General features: G+C 42.3%; 1 protein-coding gene across 2 annotated transcripts; it reads right to left on the bottom strand.

Annotated features, from left to right (window-relative positions):
* Nucleotides 1-750: 750 nt before the first annotated feature.
* Nucleotides 751-19,887, bottom strand: b4galnt3b (beta-1,4-N-acetyl-galactosaminyl transferase 3b). 2 transcript variants are annotated; one of them, XM_019890359.1, is made up of 20 exons: nucleotides 19,377-19,887; nucleotides 14,901-14,941; nucleotides 14,663-14,722; nucleotides 11,761-11,856; nucleotides 11,441-11,531; nucleotides 11,255-11,355; nucleotides 11,122-11,189; nucleotides 9,163-9,241; nucleotides 8,962-9,028; nucleotides 7,592-7,729; nucleotides 7,403-7,512; nucleotides 6,410-6,510; nucleotides 5,895-5,962; nucleotides 4,876-5,701; nucleotides 4,548-4,807; nucleotides 4,158-4,311; nucleotides 3,029-3,101; nucleotides 2,792-2,945; nucleotides 2,592-2,718; nucleotides 751-1,919 (listed from the first exon to the last, which is right to left on the bottom strand). In XM_019890359.1, the coding sequence occupies exons 1-20, from the start codon at nucleotides 19,522-19,524 to the stop codon at nucleotides 1,808-1,810; spliced, it is 2,874 nt and encodes a 957-aa protein (XP_019745918.1). In that variant the 5' UTR covers nucleotides 19,525-19,887; the 3' UTR covers nucleotides 751-1,807. The 2 variants fall into 2 exon arrangements, with proteins under 2 accessions (XP_019745918.1, XP_019745919.1); XM_019890360.1 differs by having other exon boundaries at nucleotides 19,401-19,886.
* Nucleotides 19,888-19,966: the final 79 nt, after the last annotated feature.

Here is a 19,966-nt window from a genome sequence, read left to right as displayed (position 1 = left end):
GAGTGTTCATTGTATTTGTTGCAGAGTCTGCATTTGCAAGCAAGGTCCAAAAAACAAGGACTTTCTGAGACTGGGACAGCAGAAGGGGCAGGAAAATGTATGAGTGATTCACATGTCTCACAGTTATGAGGTTCTTTGTATGTGAAGTTGGCTTGTTCTTCCAGTGATTGCGAGGGTGTTCTGCAGGTACTCCACCTTCCTTCCAAATTCCCCCCAAATTCTCACGTCTGTTGAACTTTTTAATTTGTTTAAAAAAAAAAAAACTTTCCCGAGGTGTGAAAGTGCAAATGCGCTGATATTAGATGGGAAAACCCTCACCCAAAGGCACGTGGGACAGACTCCAGCTCACTCACAAAACTTAATGGGGATAAGCGTAGAAAAGGAATGAAAGCTTGAAAATAACTGCCACTTAATCAACTCAATTGATCTTCAACATCACTTAATGCGGTCACTTTCATTTGTGGACAGATATGCTGGATTCTAATGAGAGATGTCGACGTATCAAGGTGATGTCATAGCATAAAAATGAAGAGATGATCCCTCAACCAACCTCCAAACAACCCAACTGCCTTTCCAGCAGCTCCTACAGGTATATTTTGTGGTTCTACTTCTTGCTTTCATAACTTTGCTGCTGTGAATTGGGAATTTCTCCATTGCGAGACTAATAAAGGGTTTATCTTATCTTATCAGAAGGGCAAATTACGTGAAATCACTGCAAATGAAATCAAACGAACGCAACCAGGACATTTGTTTTGATAAATTTAATTGTGAAATGTGTCAAGACAGTGTGAATGAAAACAGACCCTGAGAGAAGACTCTCACATTGTACAAAAGTCGAGAGGAACATTGCAAGTAACATAAATCCTTTGGAAATAATAATGACAAGAACAAAGTAAATTAAAAGAAAATAAAATTCTGCAATGAATCCTTCAATGCATAATAAATGCGTCAAATAATGGATTTTACACAATGAATGCAGTACCGAGTCAATCCCACCATGGAACATGACTGTGCTGCACTCGGTTGAAATAATTCCACTGTACCCCAAGCAAGTTTATTCAGAAAAAAATCTGTCCAATCAGAAAACGCAGACACATGAAAACACATGGCTCAGCTCATATCGGTAAGGAGCAATTACCACTTTTTCCTCCACTGGAAATGAAAATTGTATTAAGTGTGATTTATGCTTGCTACATTTCCCAAAAGAAATAAAATTACCGGTACTGAGTTTTTGGCCATTTTTAGACAAAAAACCCTACTTTTTAACGTCCAGATCATCTTTGGCTAATACGACACAATATTACTATTGTACTATTATTATGAGTAAAGCAAATATTAAGACTGATGAGCACATTTCAAACAGATACATTGAGGGATGCACTTTTAAAAAAGGCAAGAATAAGTTAAGTTGTCCATAATTTAAATCATCACGTACACCATCTGCTGACAAAAATTTAACATTTTACAGAACCCCCCCCCAACTTTTCCAGTTGAGACTAACGTGAAAGATTTAAGACATTGATGTGTATTTATCCACGGAGCGTTGCATCCGGCAGAGTATATTGCCGACGGCGACATACACTACACAGGTATTAATGCGCTTGCATACTGAGTTGAACCTATGTTGGCTAGTACCTTCCTTGTCGTACATCCAGTGGAAACAACTCTGAAGTTATCAGGACCATCGCCATGGCAATGACCTTCCCAGGTCACGCTGTTGTGCTGATCAGTAGTCACAAAAATTGGAAAGCAGCAGGCTCCAGCTGTTAAAGTGCTCTGGGCGGTGCTCGAATAGGTTTTGACCGGGTTAGCTTGGACCGGATGGCATGCGATGGTTCCACATGCCGCGCTTGGAGTGGTAGTGGTGGAAGAAGTTGCGCAGGTGGATCCGCTCCACCTCTAGTCCGGCCTGGAGGATCCTGCAGCAATGAGACCAAAAGGGGAAAAAGAGAGACAGAGTGTGTGTGTGTGTGTGTGTGTGTGTGTGTGTGTGTGTGGGGGGGGGGGGGTACTTTTTTTTTCTTACACTCCTTAGAAAATGTGGGTATATTCACCTAACCTAAAATGCATTTTGCCCTTTACAATTTGAATTTAATTTGACCTTCTTGAAACTTTTAAAATGACATTGGCGCGGGCTTATCCATTTTGTCCATCGGTAAATGTAGAATTATAAACACGTTGAATATTTCTTCAATGAGATTTTATACTGCCTGACAGCTGAAATAATAAACAACAAATCTTTTCATGGCCTGAGACTTTTGTCCACCACTGGATGTACGGAAAACTATTGTTACTGTTTAAAAATGTAAAATGTTTAGTCTTCAATTATTCAAAAAGTGTATCTAGATTTTCAACTATACCATATGTATTTCTAATTTGTATCCTTTGTCATTTTTTTACATGAATACAAAGAATTTGAATTGTTGAACTGTTGATTATTAATTTGGCTGCTTTGTACTGATGCTTTAATTTGGCCACGGTATCATTTCAGTACCGGTATTGAGGCACTCTGTGCAGTTATAATATCAAAGTCAACATGTTGGTGTCACGGCAACCCTAGTGGATGTATATTACAGTAAACTTGAACAAACCGGTCGAGGAGCTCCCAGTCTTCCCCTCCCCAGCGGTCGGTGAACTCTTTGGTGTTCATTCCTCCCACCGCATCCAGATCAGACTTATAGATGCCCAGTAAGCCAAAGCCGTGAACCTCCCAATAACCTGCCACACAGAGCACAGTGTCATGCTACACTCACAGTACATCTCGGGCTTTTTTTTCTTGCTCCTCTCATACCTCTGCCTTCCAATGGAGTTGCCCCGCAGTCCAGCCTCATAAGCACGGGCGCAAAAGCCATGAATCCCTCTACACAGTGTTTCCGAATGCTATCCATGATGGAGGGAGGGAAATGGATGTGGAGGTCGCAAAGAAACACAATGCTGTGGTCGTCCTGAAGGCAGGGGAAAAGGCAAAAAGAACAATGTTCAAACAGAGATGATTCTTTGGTTCAAGAGCTCGGGCACGGCGGCTCACATCTATCAGGTTGACGCCTGCTTGGAGACCAGCAGAGCGCTCAAAGTTGCCACTTAGCTTCAGATACTGGTACCTGAAAAAAAACCCACAGACTGTCATGGTGTGAGGATACGCTCACCGGACACATTGTTAGTATGATCTAAAGCGGTGGTACTAAAGGATTTCCAGACAAAGTACACCCTCGAACAATACTGATATAACGCTATCTAACCACCATTAAAATACAAACAACGTCAAGAGGGCTTTTACATTATAAATACAGTGAAACTCCTCTACAACGAAATCATGTTTGCAGCAAGAAATTTTTCACAACAGGGGGTTTTTCACTGTAGCAAATTGGGTGTTTCTCTGTAGCAAATATGAGCTCAGATATAAACACACACACACACACACACACACACACACACACACACACACACACACACAAAACCGGATGTGTACACGCACACACAAACGGATGTTTACTCTTTATTTTTATTCCAATAGTGCATAAGTATGAGCATAAACTTATTTGACACTTCATATAGTCAGTGTAGAAAGAAAAAAAGGGAAAGAAATTGCGAAATTTACGATCAGCATTCACTTTCACTTTCATCAATTTCTTGGATAATGTATTTTATTTTGCTTCCTCCATCTTTCATTTTGATCACTTTTACCCTCTTCCAGGGTCAGAGCTCTTCTTTTCTTGACATCCTAAGGTCCGTTTTGTAGCCATTTTAGCAATGCAACGTTTTTGCTGTGTCTGAAACTAACAATAACAAATACTTCCTGGACAACAGCGCATGTCTAGACCAGTGTGGTGGTTGCTGTTGCCGTTTCCGAACAAAGCAGTAGAGGTCGCTGTTGGATTAGACTTCGTTGTAGTGAATCTCATCGCGAGGCAAGAGCAGAGAAAAAGATTTCATACAACGCAACAGGGGGGTTTTTCGTTGTATGGGGGCAGGAAAATGGGAATGGTGTTAATGATGAAGATTTTTTCACACTAGGGGGTAATTTCGCCCATGTAGGTTTCATTGTAGAGGAGTTTCACTGTATGGCTATTACTGCAGCAATAGTTTGCAGTGATATAGAGCTGCAGAGCATCACCATTAACGCTCTCAGGCAGAACTTTGAAATGAGATCACTTTGCCTGGGCAGGGAGGACCTCTTGAGGGCTGCTCTCACATCCATATCGGTGCTGTTATAGTCAACGATGATGAGGTTAAAGTTGGTGTCACCCGTCGCCTTGAACAAGCCCGCCATGTCGTCGATGAGCCGCTGCACCCAGCGAGCCTGGTTTCTCACTGAGGAAGGCATACAAGCATCACGGAGACATTTAGTGCCTACACACACCTTATTTCAATCATCGACGATTCAAGGAACTTGATGGGCCAGGTCATTCAGAGCAGAGGTTTTTCTTCCAGATACAAATACAAGTTCCTCATAATAGACAAACCTGCAGTTTTGCACGGAATTCCCACCGATTTGCGTTCATGCAACAACCGGAATTTGAGGTCACCTCAAACTAAGCGTACCATACCCGGCACGATGAAATGGATCACGGCCACGGGGTTCCAGCGGAAGCCGATTGGGTTGCACAGCACCAGCTGAGGTTTGGGCCGCTGGGAGTCCAGGTCCTGGCTGCGCGGGTGATGGCGTATCGGGAGGGTGTAGATGTAGTGCGACAGGCGCAGCGGTTGGCCCTGGGCGTCCTTCAGCTCCAGTTCCAGGAGGTAGCGGCTGCCCTGGGTGCCATCTAAATGCTTTTCCACGTTAACCACACGCACCAGTTTGAAGAGGCTGCACGAACACACAAACAAACACAAATTAGACAGAAAATGACGCCATTCAGAAAATGAGACACTCACTCTCCGTGGTTATTGTTGAGTTGAGCCATAAAAGCTGTGACAACGGGCAGCGCGTCACTGGAGTGCAGCAGCAGGTTTCCTGAGATGTTGCAGCGCAAGTTAATCCAGTCGGGGCGCATGGCCTGCAGGTCCACGTGAAGGACCTGGAAAGTCTGACTCCAGTCCACGTCTGCGTCCAACACGGGTGCCGGGGTGAGGTCCTCGTCTCCTCCTGGTCCCCATAAAGTGTCAGTGTCGCTCCATCTGCTGTCTCTCCTCCGCTCCTCATTTTTGGGAAACTGAATGGGAGCCGGCTTTGGAGTGTTGGTAGGCTGAAGAGACTTTTTATTCGTCTGGGTTTTCTTCATTTTAATGTCCACCCGTTTGGAGTGGATGTGCTTTGGAGCAAGCTTCTTTCTGGTTAAGAGGGGCTCGAGCTGTTGTGGTTTTTCTACTGTTTTAAGGTTTGGCCCCTTTGCAGATTTTTGTTTTGGTTTTACGTTTGGTGCTATTTTCACCGCTGGTCGCTTCTGCCGCTGGGAGCTTTGCGTTGCCACCAAATGAGCCATCTCAGCTACTTTCGTCTGTTGACGTACGACGCCTCTATCCATCTCAGCTTTATCACGACTGCCGTAAGGTGACTTCTTCAAGGTGTGGTTGGAGTCGTTTAAAGGCAAGGAGAAGAGTTTACGCTGACGTTTCAGGGAGTAATAATCGTAATCGTTCCCATAGTCGGAGGGATGATGCCTATGTTTGGCTGCTTTGGCCTCAATCTGGCCGAGATACGTATCCTGGCCAAATTCGTAGTCCTCCTCCAGAACTGACTTTCTCTTCTTGAAGCCGTAGTCTGACATAAGAAGACAGAGAGAAGGTGTGAACTGGTATTCTAATGTAATTTAGACAGACAGGAAAAAGAAAATGAATTAAAAACATAATTTTAAAGAAAACCATTTGATAAAAAGAAGAAAATGTACAGTCATTAAAAGGAGAAAAAAAGAGTTAAATATATATAATTTTTTTTGAAGAAGAAGAAAAAATACCACTGGCTGTGTTTTTCTTTTCCAGCTCACCAGGTCGATCTAGTCTCATATATCGAGAAAATCCAAACCTAGAAGAAGTTGCACGTTTAAATGTACAGTACACAGTACATATCCCTTTCCATCTCTCTCGTGAAATTCTCTGTCATAATCCTTTTTTTTTTTACTTAAAAACATTTAGGTTTAACATCATAAGATGAAGCAAGAGATCAACATTTTTGTTTAGTATTTCGATCCGATGCACAATTGAGTAGCTAACAATTTTTGTGACCCGCCTATTTTGTAAAGGAGCAAGAGAAATGGAACATGTTGGGAAAAAGTTCGCTGATAGCAATGAGTCGCAGCCATGATGCAGGTATTGGAACAAACAGATTCAATCTGAACTCTCACGCAAATCTATGAAATCGGTTTATCTGTTCCAATACTTCTGCTCAGGAAATAAAAGCTAAAATGTCAAAGAAAAATGATTTCAGTCTCCAAAGAAAAGTAGACATTTACCATTACAGACATTTACTCACATCTTCATGTAGTTGGGGTTCTCGGGGTAGAAGCAGCTGTCCGCTCCCTCCATGTGTGTCAGTCGAGTGTAGTCGTTGGGATATACGTAGGACATGTGGACCTGGGGAGTCATACTGTCAGTGGCCACAACATTGGGTACAGATCCAAGAAGTGAATGAGACGCTGTCAAAGAGCCATATGAAAAATTTTATCTTGACTAGAATAAGAATGCCGAGTAATGAAGAGGCATTAATAATATTAATACCCACAGTATTCACCCCCTAGCGCAGGGGTTCCCAACCGCCGGGCCGCGGACCGTCATTTGATGGCAGGCCGCACAGAAAGAATAAATAAATTACATTCCTTCCGTTTTATTCATTTCGGAATCGGAAAGATTTATTTTGAAAAATTACTGAATTCTCTGTTATATTCGTCTACCGTATGTCACTCGTGATGCAGGTGAATGCGCGCTTCTCGGTCATGTGACAGGTTACCGCATAAAAAAAAACAAACGTCTTTGGAAATTTTCCTCCGTAAGGTGAAAAGGCCCAGCCAGGAGACAGAAGAGGAGCCTACGACTTTCAAGAACGAGAAGGCTACATTTAATAGACAGTATAAGGAGTCCTATTTCAAACGCGGCTTTATCTCAACGGGAGATTCACACGCACCAAGCCTACTCTGAGGTGAGTCGTATTTTTCATGCACTTTTTATTTGCGGCGTATCTTATTTTGAAGGCGCGTTTAAACGTTAACATACAACCAGAGAATGACGTTCCTCGTGTCATGATTCATGTTTATTATGATTGTTTCGAAAATACCACACTTTTCATGCAGGTCATATCATATTATATTGTTGTATCTATCCGGCCTTCAAGGCCGGTCCCTGAAAATATTGATATGAAACTGGTCCGTGGGGCAAAAAAGGTTGGGGACCTCTGCCCTAGCGCATTCAAATTCAAATGTAGTCTGGCTGTGCAAACGTAGCCTCGTGTAAATACGGGAGCGATACATACAAACTGGAGTCCTTGGTATCGAGTGAGGGGGAAGTCTTTGATAGTGTAGCTGGGCTTGTATTCGCAGCTGGGCAGAATGCCTTGCAGGAAACTGTCGTCGATCAAAGGCACTGGCGACAAACATGGTACACGAATGTCAGGGAAGGAAGAAAGGGAAGAAACTTTCGAGTCTGTGAAACAGTCCCGCACCTTGGTTGAGAGCATCTCGGGGGTCTTCCCACAGCAGGTCTATCGTGGCGGCGTCGTGCTTCCGTGAAGCGCGACGTCGGTGGCTCGCGGCCGTCTGTGGGATGTGCGCAACGTCGTTCATGAGCAGTGCTGATTCATCTGCGGGAAGAAGGCGCAGAGTGGTAAAAAAATAAGCAGAAGCTTACAGGTCAATTTTTTTGTGGATCATGAGCCAGTGTGTGACAGGATTATTATTGGATTGTCGGTGGGCAGGAGGAGCTTCCAGAAGACTGGACCTCTACAGCCAAGGTGATCCGAGAGACTGGCAGGAGAGTGCTTGGAATGTCTTCTGGTAGGAAAAGGGGAAAAGGAGATTTTGGTGGTGAAAGCAGAACGTGCAAGAAAGCATACATGGAAAAGAGTTGGTGAAAAAAAAAAAGTGGGACACCGAGAAGCATACGATAACATGTATGCCAGGTTTGACAGCAAAGATGAGAAATACCTGTCCAGGCTGGCCAGACATGAGAATGAACAGGTGTACAGCAGGTTAGGGTGATAGAAATGGAATTTTGTTGCCCGGTGCAAGTCGTGTGCTAGACAGATGGAAATACTTTGAGCAGTTGGTGATTGGTGAAAATGAGACAGAAGGAAAAGTAGAGGAGAGGTGTTGGGGACAGGTAAATAACAATGATTGGGAAGGAAGAAGAAAGACGGGTGCTAAAAAAGGATGAAAAATGACAAGTCATACCTTTGGAGGTATGGAAGCATCAAGGAGAGTTGGCTGTAGAATTTTTCACCAGGTTATTAACTAGAATGCTAGAGCAGGGGTGTCAAACTCATTTTTGTCGCGGGCCACTTTTGAGTTTCGTCAATTCGGAGGGCCGAATTGACGTTTAATCATCACATCGTATGATTACTTGTCCACAACAAATTGATGGATTATACTAGTTTTGAAATCAGTCGACGATATGTTTGTTGTTTGTTCGCTTACTGTTCAAGTGAGTTTAACAGGGTCCGGTACCTGACAATTTGACATTTCGGTACATATTTTAGAAATTATCATGGAAGTTGACACCCATGATCTACTTTGGCGGGCCACATATAATGATGTGGCGGGCCAGATCTGGCCCCTGGGCCTTGAGTTTGACACCTGTGTTCTCGAGGGTGAGACAATGCCTGGCGTGCGCCCCTTTTCAACAACAAGGCTAATTGCGCAGAATTGTGGGAAGTTGATGAGCCGCACAATGACAACGACAAAGTCAGCTGGGATAGGCTCCAGCTCATGTGTGACCCTCATGAAGACAAACTCTATTGAAAATGGGATCGACTTGCTCAAAGGAATCTGATGGTGGGCTTTGGTGTGTTATGATCTCAATGCGCGTGATACTTACTGACATAGAGAGAGATGTACTTGGACTCGATGACCATAAACCTGGAATCCTCATCCAACAGCTTCCACTGTGGCAAAATAAACACAGAGAGTTTGGTTGTAGTGTCCACTTGAATGCTCACATAAAAAAAAAAAAAAAAAAAAAGTTGGGATTTTTTTTGGGGCACTATAAATAATTTGAGGTACTATTTGAGGTACTTACAGCCACTTCCACATGGTCGGTGCCTCTGTCATTCTGCTTGTGGATCACTTCGAAAAAGTACCTCCGATGAGCAGAAAGCCTGTAAAGCAGAAGTACCGGTATCTTATTTTAGCAGGAACATGCAATTGTTAATCCTTCATATTTACGATTTGATTGTGTGTTTGAGTTTCTGTGCTGTGTATGTTTACACAGAGAGTGGAGGGGAAGTCATTATTTTATTTCCTGCTGAATTTTTTTGGTTTGCTGAAAGAAATGAGAAGTCTCAAACTCGATTTTTATTGATAATAGTAAAAGGCAGAACATCGTTCGCCAAGAGCAAATGTCAAATGGCATAAATCAAATGGCCAGACTGCAAACCAAAATTTAAAAAAACTGTGGAGGGAGCAGAAAACTCATGTTCCCAAAAGATAAATGAGCGACAATCGCTCCTGAGCTGTATGCAATCCTGGTACCCAATGATGAGAATAGTCTCATTGCCGTGCTTGCCAACAAGCATTTCTCCACCAAGTACTCACTGATTTTGCTGGGGGATCACTCCAAAAACCGATACTTTGCAATTGTGTTTTTATCCATTTTTGACCTGCACACAACCTACGACCAGAATTAACAAACAGGCATATACATGAGAGACTGTTCATTTCTTTGAAAGTGAGCAAACTTACAAACTCAGCAGGGGATCCGATCATAATTTCCCCCACCGTACATGTATCACAATGGCTCATAATTTCCCATATTTGTGCCATGACTCATCGTATCACGTCTTCAGAGCATAATAAATACACCGAGCAAAGGTGGCCACCGTCACGACTATGAGACAGCTGCAACTTGCAAACGGTGCAACCCAAGCATCTTGATATGTGTAACCAACAAAATCTTCCAGCAGGTTTCAGCCAACCACATGATGACTAAACATTCCGTGACATGAGCAACAAGGGCATCCAAAAGTTGACTCATCGTGACCGTTTCCATCATCTCCCGATTCTACCATACATGTATGAAATTTGAGGCTGTTTTTTTTTGTTTAACTTATTGCAGCACTTTAACAAGCACCACTACAGTATACACAGCATTGCATTCCATTTTTTTGTGTTTCTTGGTATTATTTATTGATGAAATATCTAGATGCTTTATGTATATCAGTGTCTTTCTCCCTTTATTGAGTCAAGGCACATAGTGCACATTGGAAAAAATATTTCACGGCAAACCACTTTGCAAATCAATTCACAAAAAGTGAATGTATGAGTGAATTAAAAACCTTTCATCAAGTGGAAGAGAGTTTGTTTGTTTAGCTTTAGCCTGTTACTATCCATGGTTGGCACATACAAATGAACGAAAGCAGTTTGTATTTTGTAAATTACTCATTGTGTTGTCAAAATAATGAACATGATTAACATCATTTACCATGGCACACCTGATGATCTCTCACTGATGTGCCACAGCACACTGGTTGAGAGTCACAATTTCAGGTGTCTTACGTCTGTCAGATTCATCAAAATAACCCATGGATTTATTTATTTATTTTTGAATTAGATATTTTGTTGAACTCTGCCTGTTTAGGAGTGGTCCTGTCTCCTTGAAATGATACAGTACTCAAGCCTCCCAGGGGACAGTGCACATCAGACACTTTGTTACCATGACAACCAGGGCCAACAACAAATCCTCACTTGCCAATTCATCAAACCCAAATCTGTGAATACAACAATACTGCAGCTCTTCTTTTCTTTTGGCTTTCACGTGGTACACGCGTGTCTCTGCATAGTCCGGCCAAATTGCTTTGCTTGAATTTCTTGAAAAAACTGAGCCCTTCACTCAGCCTTGCTGCCAAGACCGGGGAGGCCAAACTTGGTGCGGGAATGGTACGATGCAAATGAGCGTCACTGTTGCGCCACAATCCAGCAAAATTCAGTACAGGGCCTCATAAATATTTTGGTAAACAGGTAGCTCACAAAATGGACTCACTGAGTTGCTTTGGAGATCTGACTGGCATACTTCTCAAACTCGCCTGGGGCTGTCCACTCAGACCCAGTCTGAAGAGACAGGAAATAGGAGAGAAGCCCACTTTTTCTTTTATGATGACCGCAAACGTTTGTACCTTTCCAACCCATGCGAGTAACCGCAGATTGGAGGGAGACTCATCCGTGCTGAGCCAGAATTCGGAGTTATCGTCAGAGCTCAGGGCGAACACAAACTCTCCTGAGGATAGCAAAGAAATCAAGACGCCGCCATGAAAGTACGATTCACGACGGCAAAAAAAAAACAAAAAACAAAGTTGTTGTACCGTCGGTGTACGGATGTAAATAACCGAAGATCCGGAGCCCGTAGTTGGTCCACTGCGGAGAGACGGCGAGCTTGTGCACTGTGGTCCTTGTCTGCAAGAGGAAAGGCGGTCAAGATCTCAGGTCATGGGAAATGAGGATCTAGCATATGGATGTGGAATGTACCCAGTCTGCAAACAACTATGAGCAGAACAGTTTGGCAGAAGTCACTCAATGTTGAACAGTAAGCGTGTTGTGGAGCACTGACAATAATTCAACAGAGTGGGAAATGACTCTGTACATCCAATGAGGTAGAGTGTAGCAGTTGCAGGCTCGCACTCACGTGAGGGTACAGCGGGTAGTGCAGGTTGCGACGTAGCCTGTCCGTGGAGCTGCCGCACCAGTCCTCAAACACATGCAAATTGGCCCGGCCTTTATACTGAGAGAAGAGAGCGTTATCAGTCACTCATCAAGCAAACGTCTGACCTACTTCAGCAAAACAGAAGCACACAAATGCACACTTGCGCCCGCAGGTTAACGGTGCCACAGATGTATTTTTTTTGGCAGTCTCTGTACTGTCAAGGACCCACACACAAACTCCGTTCTAGCCTATCGGCACAATCTGCGACACACTGCAGAAACTTTGTGAAAATTTACTTTGGTTTAAACCAGAGGGTGACTTTAGTTATCGTAATCTAAATTTCTAGTGGGAAAAAAAAAAAGAGTTATTATCGTGAATCATATCATAACTAACCTTAAATAAAGGCCTAAGTCATTTTTTTCAGCATTTCTTTTTTCAACACAAAAAAAATACTGATTGTATACATTTATAATGTATGAATAGCAATAATTGTACGGTGGCCAACATCATGACATGCTATTGCAAAAAAAAAAAAAAAAAGTCCATCCTTTCTCTGAGCCGCTAAGGTTGTGGGTGCGCTGGAGCCTATTTAAATGTCATTGGGCAAGAGGTGGGCTTCTACCCTGAAATGGTCGCTAGCCGATCGTACGAAATACAAATCAGACAAACAACCATTCACACTCACTCCTGCTGAAGAGTGTTCTATCAGCTTACAACACAATCTAAGACACACATTTTTAAGCCTTATTTTAAGTAATGTGCTGTACTTCTAAATGTGGCAGTCTTGAATGCATATGTAGGGTCAAACAAATTACCCCAGGGCTCGCATTTCTGCAGCTTTTTGTAATTCCCATTTTATCATTTAATCAAGACAGACACATACAGCTCGTACAGTACCTATGCAGCTCGAAAATGATTCACAGTTTTGTGTGCGGATCAAAAATATTTAACATTCTCATTGAAAGTAACATGGCTGCTCGGATTCCTTTGGAACTTGTTCTATAAATGATCTTGGAACAGGTGCGGCCTATGAAGTGGTTATGGGCTCAAGTGCAGGTATTGGCAGGTCATGCATCTAAGGGTTGACAACACTCTTCTTTGTGGCGTGTAAAAATTTACAAGACATTTTTACTTTACAGGCTCTTTAAGTGAGAACGGGTCTGCCTCACAAACAAAAGAACAGAAGGTAAACAGAAAACTTTTGTGACATCTGCTAAAGACGCCACGTTATTTGAGCTCGGCGTGTATCATGCATGTCTTATGTGCTGTGCATACACTATAAGCGGACGAGAACAAAGCAGCATGAAGACAGCCTCCTGTCGTGTCGTGAACGTAAAGTTTCATCAGTCATTATAATTACGACTTCACAGGCAGAGTGGTAGGTTGCCGCACAAGGATGTTAATTCTGCTCAACTCAATATTTGTTTATGTTCAAAAGGCTGCAATTCCTGCCAATCCACACTTTTGTGTGTTAAAGGCAAGGCTGCTTTATTTATATAGCACATTTCAGACACAACACCGAAAAGCATTTACAGACAGTACAGTTAACGACAGTCAGAAGCAATGTAGCATACCAAAATGACTAAAAGAATGGACAATGATGGCTTTGAAACGCATTAACATAAAACTTGGGAAAAAAAAGCCATATGTAACATTTTAAAAGAAGAAGAATTAAAATAGGTTTTCTAAAAATTACTAGAAGTAAAATAAATATATAAATGAGAAGACCTTAATCAGAGGTTTTTCTGGGGGAGGGTGAGCAGGGGGGGGGCGAAGTTTTTAATCTTGATTTAAAAGCCTTTACACTCTGGGCTGACTTCACTTCTGTTTGCAGTTTATTCTATTTGCGTCCAGCTTCACAACTAAATGTAGTCTCACCATGTTTACTTGGAATTCTGGACTCCACGAATTGACCCAAGTCTGCAGATCTCAAGAGGCCTACTGGATTTACATTCTATTAGCATTTCATTTCATATTCAAGACCCAAACCATTCGGTGATTTATCGACAACGAACAGAATTTGACAATCTATTCCATAACTGTTTGGGAGTCAGTGTAGAGCCTTTAGGATGGGAGTAATATATTCTGAGTTCTTGGTTCTGGTCAGACCCTGAGCTCCAGAATTCTGCAAAAGCTGCAGCTGCTTGATGCTCTTTTGAGGGAGTCCAGGAAGAAGACTGTTAGAATAATCAAGTCTACTGCAGATAAAAGAATAGATAAGTTCCTCCTAATCTGTTTGGAGAATGCAACCCTTAAGTCCGGATATATTTTCCAGCTGGTCAAGGGCTGTTTTAGTGACTAATTTGATATGAAAATCAGATCCGAGTGTATTAACACCCCAAAGTTTTGTACTTGGTTTCTAAAGACAGACGGATGCCAGCAGACTAACCGGACGGGTGGACAGACAAACATACAGACACATGCATAGCAAGCTAACTTGACAAGTAGACTGACAAATAAATACAACTCGCAAGAAAACTTGGCAGATGGACGGACAGACAGACACTTACTGTGTCTACTTAGCTAACTTCAAAGATCAAAACGGAAACATAAGCTAACTAGAGGGAATGACTGGCAGACATGTGGAACAGAAACACAGATGCATCCAGACAATCCGTTGAATAACACTTGTGGCATTCTAGTCACCTCATTTCACAAAATTTTGTTCATTCCTCACCCCAATTGTATTTATTTCTTTAGGTGAACAACGATGACGCTAACTTAGCATCCTAAAGAAAAAAATGGGACCTGGACATGTTCAGGCAGTTTACTTTTAGAGTTCGCTAATTGTCATGAGTACAATAGACGAAATTAAAGAGGAAATCTACACGCCACACACCAAAACACCAACACAAACACACGTCATTGACACACACATGCACACCTCTGGTTTCCAGGCTTGCGGCATAAATCCAGAATCCTCCAGTGGATGGCCCACTCCACCCTGGAACACACACTTCATTAATGTCACTGCCTTCATAGCTTGATACATTTTGGTTTCCATCACCTTATTTTCCACACAGGCACGCTGAAATGCAGACACACATGTGCACAGGCACACATTCGCACGCACGCACACACACACACACATTTTCGATGACCACCACATTTTCCGGGCTTACCCTCTGGTCAAACGTGGCGCTCCCCCAGCCCCCGTGGTCATCTGCAATGGAACAAGCAGGAACCAGTAAAAGAAGTTCAAAAAGGCTGTCTAAAAATAGACCGCACTTTGCTTTCGATGAATCGCTTGACACAAAATTGCATGGACATGAGATATCATTTCAGTACGCATGAAAAAGTGTAAGGAAGGAAATCGTTTTTTGAACACAGTCATTTTGGGTGAATTCTAAACTGGTGCTTTGATGAAGTCCAGCCATGCACTCATTTTCTCAAGCGCTTCCCCTCGTCAGTCGGACACTAAGGTATATAATAAATATATTATGTCATGTAAAAAAAAAAAAAAATCACACTTCTATCATCTTTCAATTGACACAATTTTGGTGTAGCTGAGACACGACCAAGGAAACAGCGCTTTCAAGGCTTCGTAAAATGAAGGCTGTTATTATAGCAGAGGCGGAGACACCCACACCCACGGGGGTTTGGAGCACGGGGCCACGTTTGGTGAAACGCGTAATGCTAGGGTGGTGGTTCAGAGTATTTTTATCTCCATCTGGCGCCTTCTTCGGCCGCACAAGGCCCAGCAGAGTACAGCAGAGATTGTACTTTGCTAATTACGTCGAGCATCGGTCAAGCAAAATGTAGAAGACGGCAAAGAAGAGCATGAAGACAGAAGCATATGATACAGTGACAGCCCCCCTTTTTTTAAATTATTAACAGTGACCAATGTTTTGATATTTTTGCCTTATATTTTTCAATTTTTGCAGCTATTTTGTTAAATATCTTGGTATTTATTGTAATATTTTCTATTTTTTTAAAGAACACTCCAAACAATGCATCAACTGTACTACTTTCCTATCCTCGTCCAACCCTACCCTAAACCCTTTACTGTATGTGAAGTGACCCGAACTTAAAAAGCCCCCATCCCCCTGAGCAGCAAACAATTGCAAGTGTTTGCGAAGGCAGCCAATGTTCCGCTCCTCTCAGGGATCGTCAGGGTTCGCAAAGTTCGGCAAACGTTCGCCAGACATTTGCCTGTACTTTTCTTGTCGATAAGCAACTTGATGTCAAAGCTATTTTCCATGTACCGGTAAGTGCAGAACTACACCCTTTGCCATGAGTCTGGAAAAAGGGCAATTGCTCGGTAGATTTGTGTTTTCTTTTCTTCCACGGTTCAGAGCATCACCACCTTCAACCACTCACAGCCATTCCACCTCGTGGGACATTTATTAACTACCCCCGGTGTGTTCATGTAACCTGCAAAACATTTAAAAAAAAAAAAAAAAGGAAAAAAAACGTATTGGTCAAAGACGAAGCGTGTGTGCAAAGAGACACGGCTGTGGTAAGCGACGCGTGCTAGCTTCCTCTCAGCCGCCGAGATATAACGAACGTGTTCCGGTCCTGATTGCAGCATCGAGGGAAACCACAACAGCAAGTGTTTGCATTAATGACGACAGAGGACGGAAAACTGACTCGACAGTATTCGGATGATGTATCCGCTGCATGCGCCACATGCAAGGACCAGCTACACTCGTTTGCAAGCGTAACAAGGGTGCTCCGGGATATATGTACACACTTTGTGTTGGCTCTGTAGTTGATGCCGTGGGTTAAAATGATCTCATTTGCGTGATGAGACTGTTCCCACAAAACTGGCCAATGTTAAAACAGTCTCACCAAAAAGAGTGTTGAAATGAATCATCCCAATTTTAAATGCAATTTATTACATATCTCACTCCAGAGTTACGTCTGGAGCAAAATGACCTACATAAAATAAATTGTCAGTTCTCTCTCTCTCGCGCACACACACACACACACGCACGCACGCACGCACGCCACACTGTCTGTACACGCTTAAAAAAAAAATTGAGGTCTCTCTCTCTCTCGCACACACACACACACACACACACACACACACACACACACACACAAACACAAGTCAGATTTCCAATTTCAATTCATTTCCCCCCCTAATTTGGGAAGTAATTTTATAAAAATAAATGACAAGGATATGCCATAAAAAGATATTTTGATTCATATCTTACAGAAATGTTGTAATATGTTGTATTTGTCACCATATAATACAGTATTTCATAACCTTTCAGAATAAAGAGATAGATAGGTTCAGCAACAGGTGGAATTTGTTTCTGACCATCATAACTAGAAATTACAACGCATTGTAAAATCTGTATTGTGCAAACTTTTATAGCTCAAACTCAAAAGGGCAAGTCAAGGCAACAATGTTCTTTATGCGCTACGCGGCCCACTAGTTCAGATGCTATTTTGACATTATTCATCCTCTCAAATTTAAATGAACAGAATTATTGATTTTCCTGGTAAATGACCACTTGTGACCTTTTTTGGACCTTTCCTTGAATTCTGCCATTAGATTAAATGAATAATTCGGTGGTTCAACTGACTACAGAATTGGTCAACATTTTATTAGATATCTATTTTTTTAATCGCATTTGCACCAACTGTAGCCGATGTTGGGCCACTTACGTGTTTACCGCACCAACATTTGCTGCTCACAGGCCGTAGCGACTTCTCGGGAGCAATACTTAAAAACGAAAAAGATTCTCAAGGTGAAAAAAAGGACATGGGAAAGTATAAGTGTGACGACAAACTGGCCGGACGGTCGGCAGACGCCTACTATTGAGGCAATAAGATCTTTGGTGCTGTTTCGGGTACTGAATAAGCTGAAGCCTCGTCACAGGACTTCCCATCACTTTTACATCATTACAGAGTAATCTATGAAATAATTGATGACCTCGAATTTACTGGGTTCCAAATTCAATTCAATAGAAAAATCTTTAAAAACATAAAAATGAGCATGAAAGCATTCAAGTCCTTTGAATTCCACCATGTGACATTTTTGCATTTTCCTCTCCGTTGTGACTACCATCAAGCGCGATCGTCACTCCAATGTAAAGGTGAGGAATGTAAAGCGAGACGACCCCCTTGCCTCGCATTTCAGCTCTCAGCATGTGTTTACACGTCAGGCTTTGTTCAAAGGGAGCAAACGGTGGAGTGTATGAGTCGTGTTGTCATTTCCACTCTGTTCTCATCTGCATCCCTGACACCCTTCTGTTAAGACTCATGCGGTGCAAATAAAGGTAAAGACAACGACAGGAAGTGCGGTTAGCCGACACGAGACGGCATTTCCCTCCGATGTGGAGAGTAAAACGGTGACGTGAACTACTGACCTGCCCCAGCCCCCCAACAGCAGACCCCACAGACAACTTTCTCACAGCTGGCGTGTCTCTTTTCAAAGGAACCTGTTTTCTTGTTTCACCTGCGTTAGGCTGCACTCATTAAGACAAATTAAGTGTGAAAAAAACAACTGACTGATAAGACCAAAAGTAACGTCTAACAAAGTGATGGAAAGGCTAAAGTATGGATTAAGAAAGGATCTGCTTGTGATCCAAAACACACAAGCTCAATTCGCATGGTGCAGGTAATGTCATGGCTTGGCCTTACATGGCTGCTTATGCGAACACAAAAAAGGACTTTGTCAGCAGTGTAAGCTCTTAAAACTGGCCAAGTCAATCACTAGATCTTAACCCAATAGAGGATGCAGCAGGTAAAACTTGCTTATAATGCTAATTGACGTATTTTTATTTTAGTATTTTTACACATTCCATCCCATGTTTGCGCTCAGCATCACGCAGTAATTTAATGATTATGAGTAAAATATAGGAAATATGATCTACGAACCCTGTGAAAAAGGATCGCTGCAAATCTTCAAATACTTTGAGGGCTGCCAGTCCTTTCGGTTGGTTGCTGATACCCATCGCTGTCTTTTATCTTCAACAGCGGGTATGTGATAAAAAGCTGAGTTTGGTTTACATCCTTGTCTCTTGGTACATCTGACCGCACAGCAAGATATGACCACTTTAGGAGATAATCCCTTATATAAATTTAAACAGGACGACACCCTTTACAGGAGTTTCAACAGTTTCAACAGGTGCAAATTGTTATTTTGCTTTCCGCCGTGAGTTGTTCACTACATCTAGATGTCCATAATATGAAAGAAAAGGTGAACTTGTGAATTTCTGTCTCATATCAATCGCTTGCTCTGAAACCCAAATTTCTTCTGTATGCAACAAAAACAAAGAAATTGACCTTGCCGTTCGAATAAATGTGGAGGGTATTGTAAATATCGAATATTTTTTCATGAGTTTTATGAGATTTACAGGAATTCCAACTCAATAAACTACACTTGAGAAATGGTGACTTTCAGTGAACTTAAATAGGGACTGATGAACAAAACACGTGTCTATTTTTCATCATATTTTAAGTCAAAAGCAAAGCAATATTCATCAGGTGATACCAAAAAGTCAATCAAATAAATTAAAAGTTAAAGTGATCAAGTGTTTTCTTAATGTAATGAGTACAAAGTCGCTATTATAGTAAATATGTGTGTTTGGGTAATTATTTGACTGTCCTTAAAAGTAAAATTGAATGTCAACAATAGTTAAAACCTTTTCCGAAGTTGCCAAACTTACCGGTGCCTTCTCCCCACCGCGCTTTGGACACAACGGTTACCGCCGCGACGACCAGAATGGCCCCGAACAGCACACATTTGCCCTTCCTCCGCAGTTTCTTCACTGGGAAAAACGTGGTTATCATCCCGGCACTCAGCTGACAGCTCAACTGGGGTCATTCATCAGCTTTGCTGCTGGACGTCGTCGCTTTTAGAAAGGGACCGTCACTTGATCCCAGTTTGTCGTCGGTGCTTCTGTCCCCGGCGAATGTGCGCGCTACTACCGGCCACCAATCTGTACCCGGTGCGCTCGTGACTCGGTCGCTTCCATTCCAGAGGCGAACAGAAACAAGGCGGCAAAATAAGTCTTTAAATTGCAAATAAACGGCTCAGAGACTTATAAAATGTTGGTGTGGCTCGTTTGATGCCTAACATTTTCTTGCCATTTCCACCTCAACAAACACAACGGACGATGAGAGTACCCACACCGCCGTTCAATTGTCAGTCAGAAGAAAACGGAAATTGACTTATTCTTTAAAAAACAAAACAAAGCAATTGAACGAACAAACTATTCTAAAACCAAAGCAT

Source organism: Hippocampus comes, unplaced genomic scaffold, assembly GCF_001891065.2.
Source record: "Hippocampus comes isolate QL1 unplaced genomic scaffold, H_comes_QL1_v1.1 scaffold88, whole genome shotgun sequence".
Classification (NCBI taxonomy): Eukaryota; Metazoa; Chordata; class Actinopteri; order Syngnathiformes; family Syngnathidae; genus Hippocampus; species Hippocampus comes.
Note: the sequence above shows the minus strand (reverse complement) of the source record. Positions and strands in the feature narration are given on the sequence as shown.

What these genes read in the sequence shown, in the direction of transcription:
- b4galnt3b (XM_019890359.1), bottom strand. Translation starts at nt 19,524, where the DNA reads ATGATAACCACGTTTTTCCCAGTGAAGAAACTGCGGAGGAAGGGCAAA. An exon ending in CCGACCATGTGGAAGTGGCT is followed by an intron (nt 9,029 to 9,162) that starts GTAAGTACCTCA and finishes ATTTTGCCACAG; the next exon opens with TGGAAGCTGTTGGATGAGGA. An exon ending in AAAGAAAAACACAGCCAGTG is followed by an intron (nt 5,702 to 5,894) that starts GTATTTTTTCTT and finishes TTCTTATGTCAG; the next exon opens with ACTACGGCTTCAAGAAGAGA.